We start from the raw sequence: 23,807 nt of genomic DNA, 5'->3' as shown, positions 1-23,807 counted from the left end.
AGCAATTAAATTCTTCCCCCTTGTTATTAAGTTAATGCCATCTCCCCCGCACACACATAATTGAGCATAAATTACTAGGAAAATAGGAGATAAGTTTGTAGGTACTATATAGACATAATGGGGTAAAATTAGTAAGAAGTTATAATTAGAGTTATAATTACATAGTTATAGTTCTTGGATTTTTAAGAATCAAAAAATCAAAATCTTGTCAATACATCAGTGATCCACTAATACAGTGATTTACAAAGAGATCTATTAATTGGATCATGATAAATAAATTTTTAATGCAACATTTTACAAAACATTTTTTAAATAATAGGTGAATACTTTACTACTAACCTATTTCCTTAGTCCCAGTAATTTTTAAAATAATAGAGATGATGACTTCAGGACCCTCAGGCAAGGCTCAGGCAGGTGTCAAGTACTTGCCGTGCAAGCATGAGGACCCAGGCTTGTCCCCAGAACCCGTGCATAAAAGCCAGCCACCTCTTGTAATCGCAGGAGGAGGAGACTGAGGAATGATATCCAAGGCTGACTTCCGGTCTACACATTCACAAATGCATAGCCCTCACCCCACACAAAAGATCCTCAAGGGAAAAATAATTCCTCACATTCTAAATACTAGTATTATTTTTCTTGAGCAGGCTTTTCTGTCTGTCCACTGTAGGTACATTCGTGAGGCAGTAAACAATCCGGGGCTGCCGCCTCCCAACACCATTTCACTGCATCCATTGGTCTCCAAGTGGTGGCAATGTTTGGGGAGGTCGTGGAACCCTTACAAGTCAGGACCTAGCTGTCCGAAGTAGGCTCCTGAGAGGAGTGGGCCTTGCACACCATAGCTGTTCTGGCTCCAGCCCCTGCTTCCTGCCGCCTCCTCTGTACCATGTGAACAAGCCACCACAGTGGCAGCCCCTCCAGCCACCATGCCGTAATAGGCCTCAAAAATTATGAGCCACAGCAAGCCTCTACTCTATTAAGTTGTCTGTGTGAAGGATTTTAGTCACAGTGGTGTGAGAGAAATCTTTCATTAGTTCTTTTATTGAGGAACCTTTACCTCTGGAAAGACGGCCCCCCATAAGCCCACAGGCTGGCTTTGCTCATTCAGTGATGGCTGGATCAGTGCGATGATGGGGAAGGAGAACCTTGCCATGCACACCGCTCTGCAGTCACTTAACTCTGCCGTCAAATCTGCTGTGTTGCCAAGGTCTGGACTGCAGCTCCCATCCCCTGCTCGGGTAGTGTGTGCTGACTTGGGCTTTCACTTGAAAGACCACCTTTTAACTTTCTTAATGTATTTATTTTTGTGAATTTCATATATGAGCACTGTACTTTTTTTAAAGCAGGGATTCACATGGCTAACCTCAAGCTCCAATTGATTCTCTTGCCTCTGCCTCCTGAGTACTAGGATTACAGGCATGGGCTATCACGCATGCCTTAAAAGTTTATTTTCTCTTTGTTAAATCTTCAAGGATAGCCAGGTGTTGTGGCTTACATCTATATGTGGTCCCAACCATCAGGAGGCTGAGCTGGAGGATCAGCATGGGCTACAAATGGAGAAACTGTCTCAAAAACAAAAGTGACTGTACAAACTTAGAAAAACAAGAAACAAAATTGTATTCGTTACTGTATTAAAGGGAAATCGTGTAATGTTGACATAGCAAAAGATCCCATGCATAAAAAAAGTAAAAGTGAAAACAAGAAAAAACCCTCCAGATAAAGATCCTATTTGTTGTTTAATGTCATTAATAGCAAAAATGTTACGCTTCGTGCTTGCTTTTTTCTTCTTTTGTGTCCTCCAACCCATCTGACATTCAGATGATGAGAAGCTTATGCTGGAGTTTACATTCAGCAAATAAAAAGACAGAGCAGAAAAGCCCAGTTAAGTCTTAACTTTAAGTAAACAATCATTCTTAGTTTTTCATTTATCCTCCCAGTTTAACTACGTGGCCTGTATCTGACAACACTAGTGAAGACCCAGTGAGGATTCCAGAGATGGATGGGAAAGGTGGCCACAATAAAAATATAAATTAAATACAAACAGGCGTTCATATTTGAACTTTTAGGTCCGTGATATTGTGGTTATTCCTGACAGAGTCCTTTTATTTTAGAGAGGTTTACCAAGCATTTATGGATAACATTATATAATATTCAGGATTTCTTAATAGTTCAAAAGTGAGGGAAGACGATAGGACAAGGCAGGTTAGCTCGGGTAATTTGAACAGGGTGGTTAATTATTCTACTTTGCTTTTATTTGAAATTTTTCACAATGAAAGGAAGTGGCTTGGGAAAAAGGTGTAAGTCATGACATGGTACTGTCACACATCCTTAGATGTCCTGTGACTGCACAGACACAGGAGAGAAGAAGGGACTGAGTTTCAGACTGGGACCATCTTTGTAGCTCAGCTGGTTCTTGCCCTATTGAGTTTGGCCTCTTTCCAGAGCACTACATGTGTATTGCAGGTGAGCTGTGGACCTCTAGGTGTTGAGGGAGACTTCATGGCGAGTGCATGGGAAAGTAAGGGGCAGTTCTTTTATGTATGATCGGACCCGAGGTGCATTGAACAGTTAATGCTTGGTTGCTGGCACGGTTGGGCAGCTAGTTACTGGTGGACAGGTTTCATGGTTTGCTTTCTTCTTATTTCAGGATTTCCTTCAAATGCTGTTGGAGAACATTCCAGAAGACAAAAGGTGAGGACCAGTATAGGAATTGAGAGCCCCATTTCACTTTTAATGTTGAAAAGATCCTGCCATTGTTTGACCTGTTGCTGCAACTTAAGACAGTTAAGATTTCCTCTCTGTGTACAGGAACCCAGTGCAGCTCATGGAGTCATAGCTTGACCAGAACACAGGCTGGAGTCAGGGCAGCATGCACAGCCCAGGGCCCTTAAATGTGGAAAAGGAAGCTAGCCAAGAGCACTCTGGCTAAGATTGGAGGAAAGTGCTCCATAGTGGAGTGCTTGCTGTAATGAGAAGGTCAGGGACTGCTACCCTAGACCACCTACTTCTTAAAACAATAAGTAGGTAAATAAAATAACAGAGAAGAACAAGTTGAAGTGGCTCTAGTCAATGTGGTTTTATATAAGGGCATACTGTTTAACTGAGGCACAGAGGTGCAGTAAGAGCCTGGGGTGGCATGCCAGCTTTGATGCCTCTTGTCCTAGTCTCATAAAATACCTGACAAAAAGTGACTTGGGAGAATGGATTAATTTCAGTTACAATTCCAAGTTACAGTCTGTCATTGCGGCAAAGCCAAGACAGCGGGAGCTTCAAGCAGCTGGTCACATTACATTCATAGTCAAGGGCAGAAAGAATGCTAAACGTTATGCTTAGTATCCAGGTAGCCTTTTTTACACTATCTAGGGCCCCAAACCAGGTAATGCTGCCACCTACTTTCAAGCTAGCTTATCTCACATCAATCAAGGCATTCGAGACAGCCTCCTATAGACATGCCCACAGGCCAACCTGATGGAGACACTCACTCATTGAGACTGTCTTCCTCAGTGGTTCTAGACTATGTAGAGCTGGCAGTTAAAACTAACCACCATACCTTCTAATTTCAAAATTTGGAGGAAGTCATTTAAACCCTTGTGGACAGTATTTTAGCAGGGGTTAAAAAGCTGATATCCATGTTTAAACTAGGTGCTTAGTTGACAGTTGGTGTGCCCATTAAAACATATCCATGTCCTGTGCACAGCAATGCACACAGTATCTATGTGCATCATCATCAGCTCTGACTTTAATGTTCTCGTAATCACCATCAGGGAGATTATTAGAAAACAACATTGATTATTATGCCACTCAATCCTTGGAACAACACTCTCACTTGTCTCATGTATGGCAGGCTAACCTCAAACTCACTATGTAACTGAGGGTGGCTTTGAACTTCTGAACCTCCTGCTTCTACCTCCTGAGCACTCAGAATACAGGTGTGCATCACCACGACTAATTTCTGTGATGCCATGGATCAAACTCTCATGCATGCTAGGCAAGCACTCACCCAACTGAGCAGCATCCTGGGTGAACAATACTCTTTTGTATGTGATGTTTTTACCCCTGTTTGACCAAGAAAACAACAGAAGAAAACTGATATGAGTCACCAGTCTATACCTTGGGGCCCCATGTGGCAGTCTGACTCCAGAGTTGGGGAAGCTGAGGTTCCAGAAGTTAAGTAGCTTTTTTCTTAGTGTGTGAGCCCACAGGGACTGGCTCCATCCTGAGACTTTCTCATCTCCGTGCTCAGTGCAAACTTCCTGACACTTATGGTTGGATGTGGTCATTTGCAGGGACCTGGTCTCACATGACTATTTAAGAAAGCCAAAGCCTCTGTTACAGATCCAGATTCCTCTACCATGGGTCTTCTAATGCCTTGTCCTAACTCCTAAACATAAACACCTGAAAGCATAATTTTTATTAGCAAAACTGACATCCAGACATTAAAGAGGGACTTCTTGATGTTTCTTTGGTGAAGGGCTGACATTACTTTTTTTTCTCTGGCATGAAGGCTTAGCTGTGTTTTTAAAGCATGTAAACATTTCCAAGTGTGGACATGAATTCTTTGACACAGATATTATCTTAGATTCATGCAAAGCCAGTCACTTGCATGTTGCTGAGTCTGTCTGATAAGCAATCTAACTTAGATGTCTCAAGGCTGAGGCATTAATGCCACCGGGCTAAGTGCAGAAGATGACATGCTGTGAAGACATGGAAGCTTTTCTGCATACTGGATTTTTCCTCTGTTTAAACATCCCTGTCTCCCACCTTCCGTCCTTCCCTCAGCAGGTAGAAGCCTTGCTGTTGGTCCTGGTTCTGTAGTGGCCTTTCTTTTCAGTACAGGGGCTCATACTTGTTAACCAAGCACTCTGCCACTGAACTAAATCCTGATACTGATTTATTTCTGTGTGCAGGTACATGTAGCAAGGTGCATATGTGTAATCGGAGGAGAGTTTCTGTCCCACCGGCAACCCCCAAATACCCAGCAGCCACTTCCCAAATGATCACATAAAGGCTTATATTAATTATAAATGTTTGGCTGATGGCTCAGGCTTATTATTAACTAGCTCTTACATTTAAATTAACTCAGTCCTGGGCTGGAGAGATGGCTCAGAGATTAAGAGCACTGACTGCTCTTCCAGAGGTCCTGAGTTCAATTCCCAGCAACCACATGGTGGCTCACAACCATCTGTAACGAGATCTGGCGCCCTCTTCTGACCTGCAGTCATACATGCTGTAAACCTAATAAATAAATAAAATCTTTTAAAAAAAAATTAACTCAGTCCTATTCATCTATTTATTGCTACGTGGTCCATGGCTTACCAGTCCTCCAGCATCCTGCTTCTTGGGCAGCTCCTTACATCTGAGTCCTAGTTTGATTCTTCCGCCTAACCTTATCCTGTCTTGCCATAGGCCGTAATAACAACTTTTATTATTATCAACCGGTGAGATAAAATCATATTCATAGTGTGCAGAAGGACCATCCCATAGCACAGATGTGGTCTGAGAACAACTTTGTGAGTGGATTATCTTCCTACCACCTTTAATGTGAGTTCCAGGGATTGAACTCAGATCATCAGGCTGGCACAGTCAGAACCTCTACCCATGAAGCCATCTTACTGAACAAACACTATCTTTTTTTAAATAGAGCAGAAACATGCAAATATGAAGCTAATCTGTACATCATGCGAAGTCCATGTGCTTGATAGATTCCTTGACTCCTGCCCTTCTGCGCTCATTCACAAAGATGGCCTGCAGCTTCAGTGACTTGGCAGGACAAACAGCTTGTCAGGAGGCTGCGCTAAGGAACAGCCTTGTGTGGAAGATCCTTAAATGTTTCAGCTTAGCATCCTGATTTTGTTATTTGTTTGTTTGTTTAAGTAGACACATTGTAATGGTATCTTAAGTAAAGTGAGTTATCATTGCTGTGATAAAACACCATGACTAAACCACTGGGGAGGAAAGGGTTTATTTGGCTCACACTTCCACATCACTGTTCATCATTGAAGGAAGTCAGGACGGGAACTCAAACAGGGCAGGAACCTGGAGTCAGGAGCTTATGCAGAAGCCATGGAGGGGTGCTGATTACTGGCTTGCTCAGCCTGCTTTCTAATAGAACCGAGGACCAGCAGCCCAGGGATGGCATCACCCACCATGGGCTGCGCCCTGCCACATCAATCACTAACTAAGAAAATGCCTTCCAGGTTTGCCTGCAGTCAGATCTTAAAGAACCGTTTTCTCAATTGAAGTTTCCTCCTCTCAGATGACTCTAGCTTATGTCAAGTTGACATAAAACTGCCCAGCACAGGTGGCGATTCTTCTGCAAACATCATCCCAGATGTGGTTATTCGTTATTCAGGAATAAACCTGGAAGGTTTACGTATTTCCCCTCATAACTGGATGTTAAGCTCACAGCCTCACAATGCTAGGCATGTGGCTGACTGCTGTACTACAGTGCCAATAATGTTCTTTTCTTTTATACCTGCCCTCAGGACAATAGCTCAGGTTCTCTGATGGAGTATAGAGGCCCTTCTTTAGGACATAGAGCAGAAGAAGTGGGGAGGGAGGGGGAGGGAGAAATTAATTTATAGATGTGGTGTATGACCTCTTCCGTTGGTTATCAAAGTGCATTCCTTTGGGGTAAAGTTCTTAGGGAAGAGACACAGCAATTTCCAGTGAGACAGCACAGTACTCTTTTAGTTTGGGACATCTGTCTTACTTTTAATCTCCGTGATGCAGTATGGAGTTCATTTGGATGCCCTGAGCCCTCTGGCTCTGAGGGCCTGGATTTTATTGTTGTGAATATTTACTGAGGCAACACATTGGACCCACAAAGAGACGTTTGTTGTAGTTGTGGAGATTAGGCCAGCATCGATGCCCTATGTGGCTGCCAACCACTCACTGCGTCTCTTTGATGGGCACCTTTCCCAGTGGGATCATGCTTTACTAGCAGGCTTAAATCTCATTAAGAATTCTCCTTAAATGTTAAAGTAATCTCTTGCCTACAGCAAGTCTACCTCACCAAGTATATTTTCAAACTTAAACATCTTCTTGCTGGCTAACTAATCTCAAAATCTAGTTTGCCTACTCAAACAGATGGCTTGCTCTATTACCTATGCAGCATATTGTACTAATTTTATGTGGGCCTCCAAAGACTGCACATCTACCCCCTGGAGCCTCTAATCTTTGGCCCCAGTTGCAAACTGATCCTTTGGCACATCTGTTAGGCACTTGAGCCATGCTGATCAGGCAAGGCTTTGCCAGTCACAGTGGCTAGTGCTTCAGTGTCATGCTGCCTCTCACTGTTGCCTTGCCTCGATATATTAACACTCTCTGTGGAGCATCTCCTATAGCAGGCTTTAGGCTGGACTATGTGAGACAGGGAAGAATAAATCCAATACCAGCCTTCAAAGAGATCCTAGCCAACGACCAAAAATATGGGTCATTATAATCACCAGCACGGGGCATTAGAATCCATGTATGTAGGGCTCTGTGAGGTTCTGGGTCCTGGGGGCGCAGACAGCAGACTCATCAGCCTTCAACTTGAAATGAGACCTGAAAGCAGAGCCTGCTGCAGCCTTGGGAAATGTCTCTGGCAAGGCATTGTGGGGGAAGGGAAGAGGGCTGGAAGGGCTAGAAGCCGGGAGATCCATTAGAAACCACTAGAGCATTTGAGTCAAGAAATCTTGAGAGCTGGGGTTATTTCAGTGATGGGTCCAATGGCAGTGGGCTTTGAAGCAATGAACAGAGCCATGGGTTGTCTGAGGAGTGCCACAGTTACAAATGGCTGATTAGTTGTGAAGTTGGATAGAGGAACCTGGTATGAGCCTGGCTTTTCTTGGTCACTAAGCCACATTCTGAAGTGCATTGGGCAGCTGCTTGTCCCTAGAATCAGTATGGAGGGGAAGGAGATAAGGGCAAAATAAAGCACTCAGGAGGCCATCCAGACAGGTGCACCTCCTTCCCCTGCCACAAAGCTATGCCCTGCTAGGGAATAGTTGGTCCAGCAGCCTTGGCTCCCGGGTTCTGGTGTCAGCCACAGTTACTGATTAATTCTTGCCCGTCAATTATGGTGTTTGTGTGTGCACGTTCATGTGTTTGTTTAGACCCCTTGTTCTTCCTCCCCCGTGGAGCAGGGAGCACTTACTTGCCATGCCTCATCAGCAGTCTTCATTAACTATCTGAGCACAGATGCCTTGTTTTGATCAAGAAAATGAGTAATACCATGGAAAGCTCTGAGACACATAGTTTGCTTCCACGTGTAGAGAAGGGGTTGAAAAGCATGACTTATCAATGTTTAAAAACCTGTGTAGAATGTAAGTTGTATTCTAGGACAAGGACATTTCCGTTCCAAACTCTGTTCCTTTCCTCTGTCTAGTACCTGTACTTTCAAAGTTGGTGAGGTCTGCCATTTGCTTCATGTGAGAGCTGATGTGACTGTGTGCTGGGCTGTGGAAGGAACAGCAGAATGTGAGCCAAGAATGATAGCAGCATCACATTCAATCACCAGCAAGCGGATAGGCCCATGCACAGGTGCAGTCGCTGCTTCTCCTCACCACAGCAAGCACATCCAGGTGTGTGCAGCCAATCCTCCCACAAGCCTGTGCTTGTATCTGTTCACTTCCATGTCTTGGGAAGATCACTCGTTCACTTTCTAGGCTCTAAACACAGCTTACTTTTCTAAGCAGTATCATGTCAGGGATGCCAGCGTGTTCTGTTCCCTTCTGTATTAACTAAGTGTGGCCATATTTATAGCCCAGAGGGTCTGGAGATAACCCACTTAAACTCCAGGCTGCCCTGTGAAGTGTGGTTCACACAAGCAAGCAGCCTGTGGTCAGCACTTCCTGCTGCTCCTAGTACCAGGTCTAAGCCATAGGGTGGTAAGGATGAATGCCCTAGTACAGATATGAAGGGCATTCAGCCTTGGTCTATGTTCTGTTAGCTATCTGGATAGAATCAGTTTTCATAGTGGTAAGACATGCAGAAGGGTCATTTCCTGTATGTCCTGCATCCTGGCTACATGGAAATACCTCTGCTTGTCTGCTGTGATTGTTTAAGCCACGAGACCTCAAAAGGACAACATACACCACTGGCTTAGACACTGCGGTCTGACTGTGACAGGCAGCCATTCCCTTAATCACCGATGCACCATGTCCATAGTAATAATGATCAGAACAACAAAAGCAGCATAGATGCTCTCTTTGCTCTGAAAACATGTGGTCCTTTCTTCCCAGAAAATTAGGCCTTTTTTATATGGTGGCTCCCGTTTCCTTGGAGATGAGGCCACCTATAGCACCTCAAGCATGGCTTTGCTTGGTTGCTTTTCGGCGGGGGGGGGGGGGGGGGGGGAAGGGTGTTAATCCATGCATCTTCTTATGGTCTAACATCTTATTCCACAGTTCCCCAGTCAGGCTTAGTGCAGTGTGATGTCTGCACAAACACCAGGGTCTTAGAAATCCCCCTGACACTCTGACTTTGACCAGAGTCTACCTAGGCTGTAGATTCAACACCTGCTCAAAAAGTTGCCACCCACTTCACACAGCAATTGTAGGGACCAAAATGATCATGGTTATAAGATGCTTTGGATCTTTCCAGAGAAATGTGATCTGAAACTCCAGCTCCCTTCCGGTTAAGGGAGAACAGTTTTTGCTCCTGAATGTAACCTAGAGAGCTCTCGTGTCCTCACATCTCTGCCCTGAAAGGGCCTCTCAGTCTCTTCAGAAATGTTATTGGAGAGATGACAAGCAGGGCAGCCACAGCAGGAAGCAGGCCACCTTCAGTATCAGTGTTTGAGGGAAGGGAAAGCGGTGTTGGGCACAGGTGCACAGGCTCTGCTTCTGTGGACGCACCTAGACTGCTGCGGCAAGCGATTCATCGTGAGGCCCAAGTTTAGCATGGGAAGGAAAGTGGGGCTTCGTAAGTTTGAATCCCAGCTCCTCAAGTACCATCTGTGTGGCCTCAGTTAAGTTTCCTAACCTCTCAGAATTTTGTTCATCTCTGCATGTCATAATAATGCTGGTGTTTTGCTGTTCTCTAGATGTAGGTGAGATCTTGTCTGCACTACCCTTACATAGTAGGTGTGTTAAGTGGTAGCTGCTTCTTCTGTGCCTTCACTTGGCAGTGCTTGGAGATGTTTTCTGTTTTAGTGCCACCGTAGAGTTTGTGTGCAGATACTGAATATGGCAACAGTATCTGCTTTACTGTTTGCCAGTGAACAAACCCTCAGAGTTGGCTGTAGATGGGCACAGTGTAGTCTCACGCTTTCTGTAAAACATTGTCTTGTAGAGATTGAGTCCAGAGTCCACCCTCCATCTTTCAGCCCCCTATATCCTTCCCTAGCACTCCATGCCCTTGGCATTGGAGTGGTAGCACATCCGCTCAGGGGACTGAAGTAGGAGGATTTTGAGTTTGAGGCCATCCTGTGCTACGTTATGAGACCTTGCCTCCAAAGTGAGTGTGTGTGTGCATGCTTACACACACGCCTGCAGATTAGCAGCCTGCCATGTGGTCTCCCTGCCTCAAGCCTTGTTTTGTAGCCATGGTGGTTTTTTCTTGCTCCATCCTGGGTGCTACTGGCTAGGCCAAGTCTTATCTTTACCTTGTCTCTGTGGGACAGGCACTTGTGTCTTCTTACTCTGTCTTCCTCCACTTCCAGTGGCCCTGTCTCAGCATGCAGGACGATGCAGCTGCTCCAACTATATGCTCAAGTGCTGCCTCCTTTTCAGACCCCCTCTGATGTCCTAAACCCACTTATCCTCCCTGAGCCAGGAGATGGTCTTCCACACCACACACCTGCAAGCTGCTGGCGTTCTATGAGGCATCTGTCATCTATTCCTCAGAGACAGTTCAATCCCTGAGATGTTTTCACCTGAGCTGGTGGACATGATAGTGCCACCAGAGACTTACCTCGTACAGATGTTTGCCTAATCTTCAGCCTTCTCACCTGAGGACTTAGCTGCACGCCCACTTTCTCAGTCTTCAGTGCCCAGCCTCTCCTCTATGCCCCTGAGAGAAGGGTCTCACAGTAGAAATTCCATAGAGGAAATGATGTTTGTGCCCTGGCATTTACTGCTCTGTAGTGATGCCCAACAGCTGTTCACCATCTTTTGTAAAATCACTCAAAAATGGCAATTAAGTTACCCCTCAGACGTTGCCTTTTCAGGACGTGTAATCCCCGTTCCTGTGAGCTCTCCGATCATCCACTGTGTCAGGCCCTTTGATCATCCATGCTGCTCCTAAGCATTCTGAGTGCTGCTTCTCTTCCTATCCTATGGACCTGTTTTCCTGGATGCCAGGTATAGCATGTCTTAGAAGTGCCTCTGGCTTTGGCTTTCCTAAGGGTCACTGAGATGTCAGAAGTGTAGCCCACAGAAGTCTGACTAGAAAGGAAGCCAGTGAAGGACACTTCTTACCTGCATCCAAAGAAATAATGTTTTTTATTTATTATTTTTTATTATCATTATTATTAATTTTCCCTTGAAATGTGTGAGGCTGGCAGATAAGACTGATTTCTGTTTACACATGAAGTAAAATGACTCAGTGGAAGGCCTATTCTTGTCTGAAACAAAGACAGTCTGTCCCCACCTTACCTACCATTGATCTTGCCTCTAGGACACAGTTCCTTTGGTACAGGGGTCCATTTCCTGTTCTCATCCTGAGCAGCCCTAGGCTTTGAGGACTGGGGCCAATTCTGTGTACAGAATTCATGCTTGCCAGGCATGAGAAAGGAGCAGGGACCTGTCTTCTGGGACCTTCTGTGGTGCTTTTCCCCCGAGTGGTCAGCCAAGTCCACTGACAGTATTTCCAGGCTTTCTTCCAAACTCAAGGGAGGACAGTGGTCCTCCTGAAAATGCTCTGGAGAGCAGTGTCTTCCCTTCACCACACACAAATCTCTGAGCCCAAAATTTACAGAGCACCTGGCTGTTTGCCCTGGGTTGACACTACTAAATGGTAACAACTGATGAAAAGGCCTAGTGATGGTGGCACCCAGCTTTCTTGTGAGGTGTATTCAGAAATTCCACTGATTCTGAAAACCAGGAAGACCTGAAGAGGTAGTCCCTCTGACTTCTTAGGTTCTCTCCCCATCTTCTGCCTACTAGTCCTATAGAGAAACACTGGCTGTAGAAATTCAGACCCTCTCCCTGCATAACCTATTTCTTCCCTAGTAGGTGCTGTTTCCCCAGCCCACTGAAAGCTGATTCCCAACCAAAAGCCCATGTGGACCACACTTGACCTTCTATTATATTGTATATTTCTACAACTTCTGTTGTCAAAAGAGAAATTGTAGAGGGGAGTTGCTTTGATGCTTAAATTTATTTATGTGCCTGTGTATGTTCATATGCCTATGCGTGGTTGCCAGAAGACAACTTTGGAGAGTCAGTTCTCAACTTCCACCTTGCTAAAGCAGGGTGTCTCTTGTTTTCTGCTAGCTGGCCCACAGATTTCAGAGCAGCTGTCCTGTCTCCACTTCCCTTCCCATGAGAGGAGTTCTGGGATTCCAGATGGCGTGCTGCCACAACGAGCTTTATATGTGGGTTCTAGGATGGAACTTTCGTTATCAGGCTTGAATAGCAGAGGCTTTACCTGCAGAACTATTTCCTTGCCCCAAGAAATGTGTATTCATTCATTCATTCATTCATTCATTCATTCATATAAAAGTATCTCCACAGAAACCTGCTTTCCTACCAGGAACATGGTGAGTGCTGGGATTGGTAGCTAGAGAGCTTCCATCCTTCAAGGAGACAGTAAAAGTGATGTAACCAAATCATTGAGTCCCAAGTGCACTAGACACTGTTCAAGTTGAGGACAGGGAGTGATAGGGGTTACCCAAGGAGGCAGGCTGCCTTCTTCCTGGGCAGGAATTGTCTGGAAGGGGATGAAGGGAGGTGAGTTTGCTGAAGGAAGATCAGCAGCTATTGATATCCCAGATATTTAGTGATTTTATAAGCTCACGAAGTCAGCAGAGCAAGAAAGCAAAACAATCTCAGCCAATGTAACAAGCATTCATAATATTGCACAGAGAGATTTGATGTGGTCCTACCCGGAAAACAGACAGGTGGGCTGAGCACTGCGTGCCCTGTTCTTGTAGCCTGTGTTACTGTCTAGTTCACAGACGTGCTGCCATGCTTGCCTCGCCTCCTCTAGCAGGCAGGCAGTCTAGAAACATTCCTGGTCCTCCTAAAGGTCACCTCAAAGCATTAAAGGCACCTGTTGCTATTTGCCTGTGACTCTACAGTTTCCATATACAGATGTTCCTGTTTCCTGGAGAGATCACCCTGATGTGGTGGGTTCCTCCTCTGCCCGAGTACTTAGCCATGTCCTGGCCATGTGTGCTCTGAAGTATTTAACCATTCGGTTCTTGTTTTGTTTCTGAAGGCTCGGCCTGTCTGTTGAGAACATCGTCCGTGATTGGCTTGAGTGTTCCGGAATACCCAAGGTACCTGAAATAACTGTTTCGGGAACAGAGTAAAGCTTGCCGTTAGCCTCTCAGCCCAGACTGTGATGTTTTAAATATGTCTATGAAAGTGCTGACTCCCAGTAGCCACTGGCTTGAGTACTGTGGGGTGTAGGTGGATGTGACAGTGGCCACTGCATTGTGTGTTAAGTGAGGTCATCCAAAGCATGCTAGGTATTTTGGGTGGAGTCTCCAAGCAACAGTTTAATACCTGCAGTGGGTTAAGCAGGAGGCTTCCAGTTGGGTCTTGGGTATAGCCAAACAGGCAATCTGGTTTGCTACAGCTTTTACCTGACCATGATACTTGTTTTCCTTCCAATCCCTGCCTTTCAACTTCCTCCCTAGTATACCTAAGGGCCTGCATCAGGCCACTTCTCTACACATTTAGTCATCGCTTTGTCTTGGGGACCTGGACTCAGTTCCCCCACCCCTTTAAGGTCATAGATAGCTGTGAGAGAGAAGTCTTTACCAGCCCTAGGGGAACACCTAGCCTAGAGCAGAGGGGGCTGCTTATTGCCCAGGTCCATGCTTCTAGAATCTATTGGGTAATCCAGGCTCCTGGATTCTGGCTCCTCCCTAGCCAGAATGCTGGGCTAAGGACCAGGCCTATTATTGTAGTAGGCCTTGGTGGCTGTGGACAGACCCTTGTGGCAGTGAAAATTTGGCCCCACATTCAGGCAAGCCAGTCCCTGTAGCCTGCTTTTTTCTGTTTTTGTGGCTGGTTATATGAGCTTCTGCGTGGATGTGTCTGGATGTCTATGAATGTCTGTGACCCATGAAATGCAGTGGAAGGTGTTCAAATAGCCTTCAAACAAGGAGAAATGTTACTACCAGCCACCATTAGCTCACTGGGAGACACTGCCTTCAGTTCAGAAATGGACACCACCCGCTCAGTTACTTGTTTGGTTCAGTCTCTCTGGGAACCAAAAAAGAAATGAAAACTAAACAAAACCGGTGAGGTGAGGCAGCATGGGGCCTGGAAGGCAGCACTTTAAGGTCAGGTATGTCATGAGAGCCTGTGGTTTCTAAGAAGGTGACTTCCAAACAAGAGGACTCTGAGAACCAGCCTCACCCTGAAGTGTTTTAGATGGGGCGTGTCTGGCAGTCTCTGTGGAGTTTGCTTTGTGGGTCTATGCCAGCCTGTAGAAGGCTCCTAGACATTCTTGGTGTGGCTGAAAGCTGGGCCAAGTTGGAAGCTCAGCCATCCTCCAATTCCCTGCTCTAGAACAAGCCCCTTTTTTTTTGTATCAGCTAGCCAGGAGGGAAGGAAAGTCCTGAACCCTGAGCAGTGCATGCCCAGAAGCAGGCTGCTCCAGGTGAAGTGTGAGGCTGGGCTGACCCTCCTCTTAGCGGCAAAAGGGGAGGTTGCTTCTTTCAAACTGCAGAAAGGAATAAGGAAGAGTGAGATGGGCCTCTGAGCTTAACCTTTCCTTCCAAAGTTCTAGTGCATTAGTGACAGCTTAGCATAGACAGACTTTCTACCTTGAACTGATGAAACCTGCTGTCGAAACAGCCAGGTGCAATGAGGCTTACCAGCAATAACTTATCTTTAAGGCCCACTGGCATTTCCCTGAGTGCATAACTGTTCAGTAAAAACAGCAGCAGCAGACAGAAACAGGCCTGATTTAGTGCATAAGTTTGGCTGGTGAGTGATCACAGGGTGTCTTTTCATCATCCCCCTCTTCCCCCCACCCAGTTCTCTGGTTATTTATGTGGCTGCTGGTGATCTACCTGCTCTCAGCCCCTTTCACACTCCTTGTAAGTTTCTTTTTGTTTCCACTTCAGTGAAATGCTTGGCAGGGCCTGAGACCCTGTGGTGGCAGGAGCGCAGAGTGAATGGGACACCTTGTTCTTCATCCCGTCATTATAATATAAAGTTACTAGCGTGCCTGCCCTGGAGTGACAGAACGCCACTGGCAGGCTCTCTGCTCTTTGTTCTCTTCAGAATTTCTGTCCTCCAGCATTTGAATTCTCTGATGACAGAGACCCATGTTCTCTTATGAAGTTTCCATCCCACAGGCTGCAGAGGCTTTTTGTCTTCTCAGGAAGGTCTGCCTCAACTTTCCTTTACAGTTATGCTGAACGGAAATCATAAAAACAAAGTAATGGACCTAGCTTCAGGAACAGCTGAAGTAGGCACGAGACCCACAGAGACAAAGAATTGGAGCCAACCTCTTTAAAGAATACCTCAGCCCTGTAACCTTTGACCTTACAAAGACTGAAATTGTCTATGACCTTGGTCTTGTTGCCTTTTATGACAATTTTTCTATGAAAACATTGCACATTTTATATTTTAGAATATAAAAAGACTATAAATAAGAAAATTAAAATGACCCAGAGGTGACTTATTTTTCTTTGCTGTAGTCTTTGAGGCAGGGTCTCATATAGCCCACGCTGGCCTTGGACTTTCTCATAGCTGAGGCTGCCCCACCCTCCCTTCAGTACTTCCTAAGTGCTGGGGTTCCAAGTGTGTACCACTGTGGCTGGCATCTAGAGATGTATACGCTTTGGTATACATCTTTTCAGCCATTATTCACAATCTAGAAGTATGTATTTTATGCTTTCTCTACCTTTTTCATTTGGTTTTGAGATACAAGAGGTGGAACTCAGGGCCCTGTGCATGGTGGATATGCTCTCTACCATTTGTAAACTAAAAACAACTAGCTCTAGCAAGGCCAACCAGAAGCAAAGTCTGAACTGTGGAGCTACTGCTATGTCAGTCTCAGTGGTGATCCAGGCCTGCTGACACCTGCTTTCTGTGCTGTGTAGTAGGTGTTCAGCCTTTTAAAAATAAACTGGAACTTTATTTTAAGAGTTTTTAGACAGTGTATCTCCGTTACTTTCCTTTTTTCCTTTGGTATAAGCTGAAGAGCAAGTGTTGATAGCTGTGCTGCTTCCTGAGAGATGGTACCAGACTAAATTTTGTCAGCTCCCCAACCTCATGTTGGAATAGTATACAGCTGTCTCCTGGTGTCCACCAGGGATTGGTTCCAGAACCCTCCTGAGGATACACAGACCTTCTATACAGTGTCTTAGTGTGTGCATACAGCCATCTCAATCCCATTTGTGTTAGACCCCAGGCAGAGTGAAGACTGCTGACTGCCATCACACCATTGCCCAGATGCTTGATTGGCATACTCAATCAATGCCATACATGCTTGTTTCTTTTCATGTCTGCCCTAAGGCCCCCCCCCCTCACCGGCATAGTCATGTTTTAACCTTCGTTATGACATTTCTGTACAGAGCACTAGAGATGGCATTTCTCCATCCAGGCTCTTTGTTCTCCTTGGATTAATTGCTACAGAGCCTCTGAACCCTCCTCTCATTCTTAAGATCCTTCTGGAACTTGTCAAGTACTGAGGTCCCTGTGTAAGCAAACCCACAGTCATATTCCCCAGAGCCTGCACTCTTTCCTCATTGTATTTTGCCTGGGCTCGTACAGTAGCTAATTGGTCATGTAGCAGCCAAACTCTTTTCTGTCTGTCTGTCTGTCTGTATGTCTGTCTGTCATCCACATCAATATCAAGTGAGTTTTCCCAGAACAGTTCAAATCCATCCTCAGTGAAACTCTCTTTATTGGCAGTGTTCTAAAAATGCTCTCTGGCATGCTGGTTGATGCTTTCCATACTGCCCAAGGCTATCCTGTTAGAACTTTTTGTCCCACCCTTCTGGGCATATATGGGCAACCATAACTGCCGGACTCCAAACATCGGTCTCTTTTACACATGCTCTTTTCAATCTCTCCAGCGTCTGTCTTCTGTTTTGAATCCATCGTAACTGGCTTTATGTTGTTGCTATTTGTGTGTGTCTCGAGCTGTCTCCCAGGAAGAGGTGTTACATCTGGTGCATCCCCACATTACTTACTGTGTTGAGCATGTTTCCATTCTTCTGCTGAGCCCCTTTTGATGCTCAGGGGCTCACTGTCTGACAGAGCAGTGACAGGCAATGCACAGCATCAAGCACTTGAACTATATCTAGCATACCCACACTCCTAAACTTTATTTAGTTAGTTATTGAGACAAGGTCCTATTGCATAGCCCAAGCTGAGCTAAAACTTGCCATGTGTCCTGGGACACACAGACCCTGCTGGTTTGCCTCCTGATTGTGGGGTTGCAGGCCTGTGCAAACACTTGGCATGAGTGGCCGAATCTTAAGTCTAATCTTAATTAAATATGTCTAAATTTAAAAGCTAATAAATCTATTGTTGTTTGACACATTTCAGGTATAATAATGAATCTACTTTTCAACTGTAGATTTTATGAAATAAAAATATAAACCAAGCATTTATGATTAAAACCAGTATCTGGGTAGAGATAAAATTGGCAAAAACTTCAGATTAAGATGCCTCATACCAATAAAGAAGACGAAGAAGAGGAGGAGGAGGAAAGGAAGGAAGGAAGAAAAAAGAAAAATGAAGTAAAACATTTAATTTTAAAAATTCAGCCACATATTTAAATGTAGTGTTTGAGTGCATGTTAGCCACATATGCACAGTTGGTGCCCATATTTTTGGGTTCTACACAAGTTCAGTCAGTTACAGGTCAAAGTACTGTTAAAAGAAACCATCTCTGAACTGAACACCTACAGACCTCCTGGAGCAGGAGTGTGCCCTCTGCTAGGTTTTGAACAAACTGGAGACAGCTGAAAGACCATGTGCTGTACCTACACCACTTTACATAAGGGGCTGGAGTGTCTCTAGGTTTTATGCCCACAGGGGTCATGGACCAGTCCTTCAGATACTGTAAGATGAACTAACCTATTAAAACTTTATCTGCTATGCCTTACTTTTAAGATGTAGCAACTGCATTGAGTGTCATGGGGCATGCCTATAACTGCAGCCCTGAAGCAAGGAAGATCATGTGTGTTTCAGCTGAGTGTAGACTACATAGCAAGTCTCTGACTGAAAAAAAAATCACAAAATTACAGCTAAAAAAATTAATAACTAAAAAAATGCTTCTGTGTAGGTGTCTGGGGGGTGGTGCTTGTGCATGCAACTATGGTAGCCAAAGGTTGACACCTAGTATCATCTTCTAACACTCTCTACCTGATTTTTTTAGAGACTTATTTTTGTTTGTGTATGTATATATGAGTGAGTGTGTGTGTGTGTGTGTGTGTGTGTGTGTGTGTGTGTGTGTATGCATGTGCACTGGCGTGAGATCACCAGGAGCTAGAGTTATTGTCTGTATTGCACCACCCAACATGGGTGCTGGGAATTGAACTTCAGTCTTCTGCAAGACCTCACTGAACCTGGAGCTCATCAATTGACTAGACTAGCTGCCCACCAAACTCCTGAGATCCTCTTGTCTCCACCCCCCACCCCCACCCCAGCACTGGGATAACAGGTCCTTGCCTCGATGCCCAGCTTTTTACATCTCCTCACCCCTGCAGCTGAGAAGCTGTAACTGCTGTGTGGTCTGTGTGTGTCCTGCTGAACAGAACTGTTCTCATGGCCTATGTGTGTTATGTTGAGTAGAAGTGTTCTCATGGCCTGTGTGTGTTGTGTTGAGTAGAAGTGTTCTCGTGGCCTGTGTGTGTTGTGTTGAGTAGAAGTGTTCTCATGGTCTGTGTGTGTTGTGTTGAGTAGAAGTGTTCTTGTGGCCTATGTGTGTTGTGTTGAGTAGAAGTGTTCTCATGGTCTGTGTGTGTTGTGTTGAGTAGAAGTGTTCTTGTGGCCTATGTGTGTTGTGTTGAGTAGAAGTGTTCCCATGGCCTGTGTCCTGCTGAGTAGAACTGTTCTCATGGCCTGTGTGTATTGTGTTGAGTAGAAGTGTTCTCATGGCCTGTGTGTGTTGTGTTGAGTGAAGTGTTCTCATGGCCTGTGTGTGTTGTGTTGAGTGAAGTGTTCTCATGGCCTGTGTGTGTCCTGCTGAGCAAAACTGCTCTGCATCTGTTAGTTAGATTAACATATAAGTCATCATACCTTAAAGTCATCCATGTAGTAGACTTGAGTGAAACTACCTAAAGTTTACAAAGTCAAAGTGGAGATGACTAACACAGGTCTCTGTTGCTTGTCCATAGTTTATTTCAATCCACAGGTGCAGAGTTGGACTGCCAAGTTCAAGCAGGCCTCTCAAAGATAGGAACTAATTCCCACCTTGTTTCTGTTCTCAATTTCCGCTCCTAGTCAACTTGTTCCTAGGGATCTGAACAAGTCCTCACACTAAGTTAAGTGAACCTCAGATCCATCTGCACCTACACCTTCTCGGAAGAATGTTCCCAGCAGTAGAATCAGAATCAACAAAAAAAGGACAGCACAGAGGACAGTGAGATGACTGGCAGGTCAGTTGCATTATATGTCCTGGAAACAGGCAGAGATCCACCTGAATTCCCACACTGGCCTGAATTCCAGAACTGAGAACAGAAGGTTATTTTGCCATCTTGGGGGAAATGCCACTTCTTTTCCAAGCAAACATCTAGAAGTTGCCAAAGGTCACACAAGCCAATAATGGAAGACAGAGGCCCTACAGGAGAAATGCTGAAGTCACAGAACTAAGGAAAGGTAGTCAGGTCTGCTGCAGAGGTTTTGTGTTCTTGTAGCCAGGGATAGATTTTCGGTGTAGAAAATGCCAGCTGGTTTCTCAGAAGGATGACTTGTAGGCTTCTTTTAGCATGCTCATATAATGTTTTCCACGTAATAGTAGAGGCTATTAGAATATTTAATCCTAGGGCATTTATAAAAATTCTACATTTAATGGTCAATCAAGAAAACTGAGATGAAATTTTTGAAATTTTCATCAAATTAAATTTCTATCATATTCATATGGAGGTGCCCATGGCATGGTCTACTTGTGTGTCTGGATAAGTTCGCTGTCATTTTGTTTAGTCACTTTGTGACTGAACATCTTGTCAAGGCTCCTTACAGATACACTGAGTGAGCTCTCTGGCTTGCTTGAGGCAGCATCTGAAATGAGCATGACTCATGGCAGCCACTCACGGTCCACTGAGGTGCCTGGCTCTTTGCACAGGCTCTTCAAATTGCTGTACTGCTCAGCAGAATCACCTTTTCATTTTTAGCCCAATTTTCTTTAATTTTGCCATTTATAGTTCAGTACTCAAATTCATTTGCTAGGCTGCTGTAACTAAGTACTGCAGGCAGGGCAGCTTTAACAACAGTTTGATTTTCTTACGGTTTTGAAAGTTGGAAATCTAAGATTATACCGTTTGCTTCTTCTGAGGCCTCTCCTTGCTTTGCAGATCCCCCTTCCCAATGTGTGCATGTGTAGATGCATGTGTTTTGTGTGCGTGCGTGTGCATTCACTTTCCATGCCTGTCTCCTCCTCTTGTGAGGACACCAGTTGCACTAGGTTAGGCCCGCACAGTGATTTCATTTTGCTATGATGGGTTCTTACCTCCAGTATAGTCACTCTGAGAGACTGGAGGCTTATGACATCAACCTGAGAAGTGACACAAGTCTTCCCACATCAAAGCTCTCCTCTAATTTTCTGACAAATTCCAAATTTCTAGGAAATCTTTAACCCAATAAAGGTCATTCAAGCCAGCCTCACAACATTTTAATCCTGTAGAGTGCAGCTGGAAAGTTTCTCTCTGGGTCCTGCCAAGCCCCGGCAGTCCCACAGCCCACTTATAAAATAATCACTCAGAAGTTTATATTAATTAAAACTGCTTGGCCATTAGCTAAGGCTAGCTACTGACTAGCTCTTACACTTAAACTCAGCCCATTTCTGTTAATCTATATGCTGCCACATGTTCCATGGTTTTACCTGTGTGCCATTACATGTTGCTCCTTTGGCGGCTCCCTGGTGTCTCTCCTGACTCAGCCTTCCTCTTCCCAGAATTCTTCTCTCTGCTTATCCCGCCTATACTTCCTGCCTGGCTACTGGCCAATCAACATTTTATTTATCAACCAATCAGAGCAACACATTCACAGCATACAGAGTGTGTGTGTGTGTGTGTGTGTGTGTGTGTGTGTGTGTGTGTGTATTTTTTTTTCCTGAGTATAGTGTTTGGTCCCAAATGATGCTAAGTACTTTTGAAAGTCGTGTCTAGTGGAATAAGTGAGAAATAAACAAAGGAAGAGTTCGCTCTTCCATCTTGCAGAGGGGCAGGCATTGACATTGTGCACTGCTCAAGAATCCACTCTAACCCTTCCTGAAAGTGGAAGGGGTTGTTGTGCATTGCTCCAGGATCCATCCTGACACAGGCCTCCACAATATAGTAGGAAGCACCATCTTTGCTGAAATAAGTCCTCCCATCCCACCTCCTTTCCTGTGCCCAGGCATCCATTCTTCATGAGGTGCTGTGGATAGACGAAAGATAAGAGAAGGTGCTATGAGTTCAGTAGGGAAAAGTATATACATAATCAACCCACAGCAGAAAGCAACCCAAAAGCTAGCTTTAGAGATTGTGTGTTCATGCCACTCCCTGCTAGAGAAGCAAAGAGACTACAGTGAAACTGAAAGCTGGTTCTGAAGGGCAGGTGGGTTGAGGTGGAAGGCAGGAAGGTCACTGTGGGTGTGGAATGATGTGCCCATGTGAGCTATGGTAGGTGATCAAAAGCTGTGATGAGCTTGTGTCAGAGCCAGCACAAGGGATCGTGTCTGGCTCCAGGAGCAAACCCCTTTCTTGCTAGAAGAGTGGCAGGAGTCACCTTTTCTAGTCAGCCACACACTCACTCTCAGCCCCTCCCAAGACCACTTGTACCATGGTGGTTCTGCACCAGTGACAGAAGAGTAAAGTGCTTTTAAATTACTGATGGAATCCACAGGGTGACGTGTTTGTGATTTAGAGTCATGATCTTTCCAGCCTCTGTTAGGAACAGGTGTATGGTTGCTTGTTATGTAGAGAGAGCAATGTCTGCCAAGGGGGTCAGTAAGGCAGGACACAACCAGATCACATGGGGACTTGAAAATGATGCAGGGAGGTCTCAACAAGATTCAGGAGTCACCAGAGGCTTTTGATGGTGTAACAATTGCTTGAGTGATAATTTCACAGCATGGCCAGGTGGTCTAGCAGACCTATTGGAAGGATAACTCCCTGGGTAAAGGGTTACACTTTCTCCTCAACAGGATGAATTGATTCAGTGGAGAGAGAGGAAGAGTCAGTTAGACTGACTCTTTCTGCCTTGGCTTTCAACTTTGAACTTTCATGTCTTGAGTTGTTCATTTATACAAATACTTAAAATGTAGCATTAACTATCTGACCAGAGAGCACATGGGGTGGGATGGGACTTCCATATACACAGGAGTCTTTAAAAAAGGTATGGGAGCTAGACAGTCTAGCCTAGTTGATGAGCTTCAGGCCAGTGAGAGGCCCTATATCAGAGGAGGGGAACTGCCTTCATGAGGATGGCCCCAGCCCTCCACAGACATGTTTATGCATATACATATGCATTAAAAGTGAATAAGTATGGCCAACTGATTGAAATGCCAATTTTGTAGTGCCCAGAGAATTTGGTAATGGAATGAAACCAAAGGTCTGTGTCTTTTAGGATCTCAGACTAAACATTATGCCTGTGTAGGTGAACTTGTGCTGGTAGGGCCCAAATCCAAGGCTTCATGTGTGCTGGTTGTGTGCCTCACCCCTGAGCTGCTTCTCAACTGAACATACATTTTTTAAAGGGAGCTCATAGAACTTATGTATGATTCATGTGAGAGTGGCTTTCTTGGTTGAAGAACATTAGAGGACCTTTTTGCTTGGGGAAAGAAAAATGAAAATTCTAAACTAGGCCAAATTGATGCAGATACATTCAGACATGTGGCACCGGTGTAAAGCAATCTAGTATTTGTTTAGTAAACTAAAATAAATCTGTTGTGCCTTTTGAGGCAGAAGGAGAAGGAAGCCAGGGCAACAAGCTTTGGAAAGGTGAATAACTAGGCATGGTAGCACATTCCTGTGATCCCAAAAGGGGGCGGAGGCAGGATGTTGCTGCACACTGGGGGGCCATCTTGCTCTGTACCATAATAAGCTCCAAGCATACTAGGGCTATGAACCAGATCCAACCACAAACAAGAAGAGAGAGATGGAGTTGGTAGTGAGTGGTTCAAGTTATTTGTTAAAGAGAGAATAGATGCCCACTAGAAGAATAGCCCCCAAAAGCTTGGGTCAGAGACCACTGGTTATCAGGATCACTCAGGAGCCAAGTTAAAGCTCTTAGGCTCAGCCTGCTCCTACTCTGCATAAGTAGATCTGGGGTCGGTTGTTAGGATCTATAGTTATGCTATATTTTGAGAAATCTTTTGTTCAACTTTCCTTTTCTAAATACATTCTAAGCACTTAGCATCCTTCAATTTCATATTCTTCCCACAGAGTCCAGATACTTGCTCTGTGTTTAGTGTGTTTGTTCAAGCACAACAGTGTATCAATACCCAGTGTGCTGGATAGTAAAGACCCTGCCTGTGAGGTCA

The 23,807-nt window shown here is 44.9% G+C and overlaps 1 protein-coding gene across 1 annotated transcript in view; it reads left to right on the top strand.

Moving 5' to 3' along the window:
- Positions 1-23,807, top strand: part of Aopep (aminopeptidase O (putative)) — a 304,401-nt gene that overhangs the window by 198,297 nt on the left and 82,297 nt on the right. The window contains exons 10-11 of the mRNA XM_059262759.1: positions 2,645-2,688; positions 13,366-13,426. Of these exons, the coding sequence (XP_059118742.1) occupies positions 2,645-2,688; positions 13,366-13,426 (105 nt within the window). The remainder of the gene's footprint in view (positions 1-2,644; positions 2,689-13,365; positions 13,427-23,807) is intronic.

This window comes from Peromyscus eremicus, chromosome 5 (genome assembly GCF_949786415.1).
Source record: "Peromyscus eremicus chromosome 5, PerEre_H2_v1, whole genome shotgun sequence".
NCBI lineage: Eukaryota > Metazoa > Chordata > Mammalia > Rodentia > Cricetidae > Peromyscus > Peromyscus eremicus.
The sequence above is the reverse complement of the archived record's forward strand: the minus strand, read 5'-3'. Positions and strand labels throughout refer to the sequence as shown.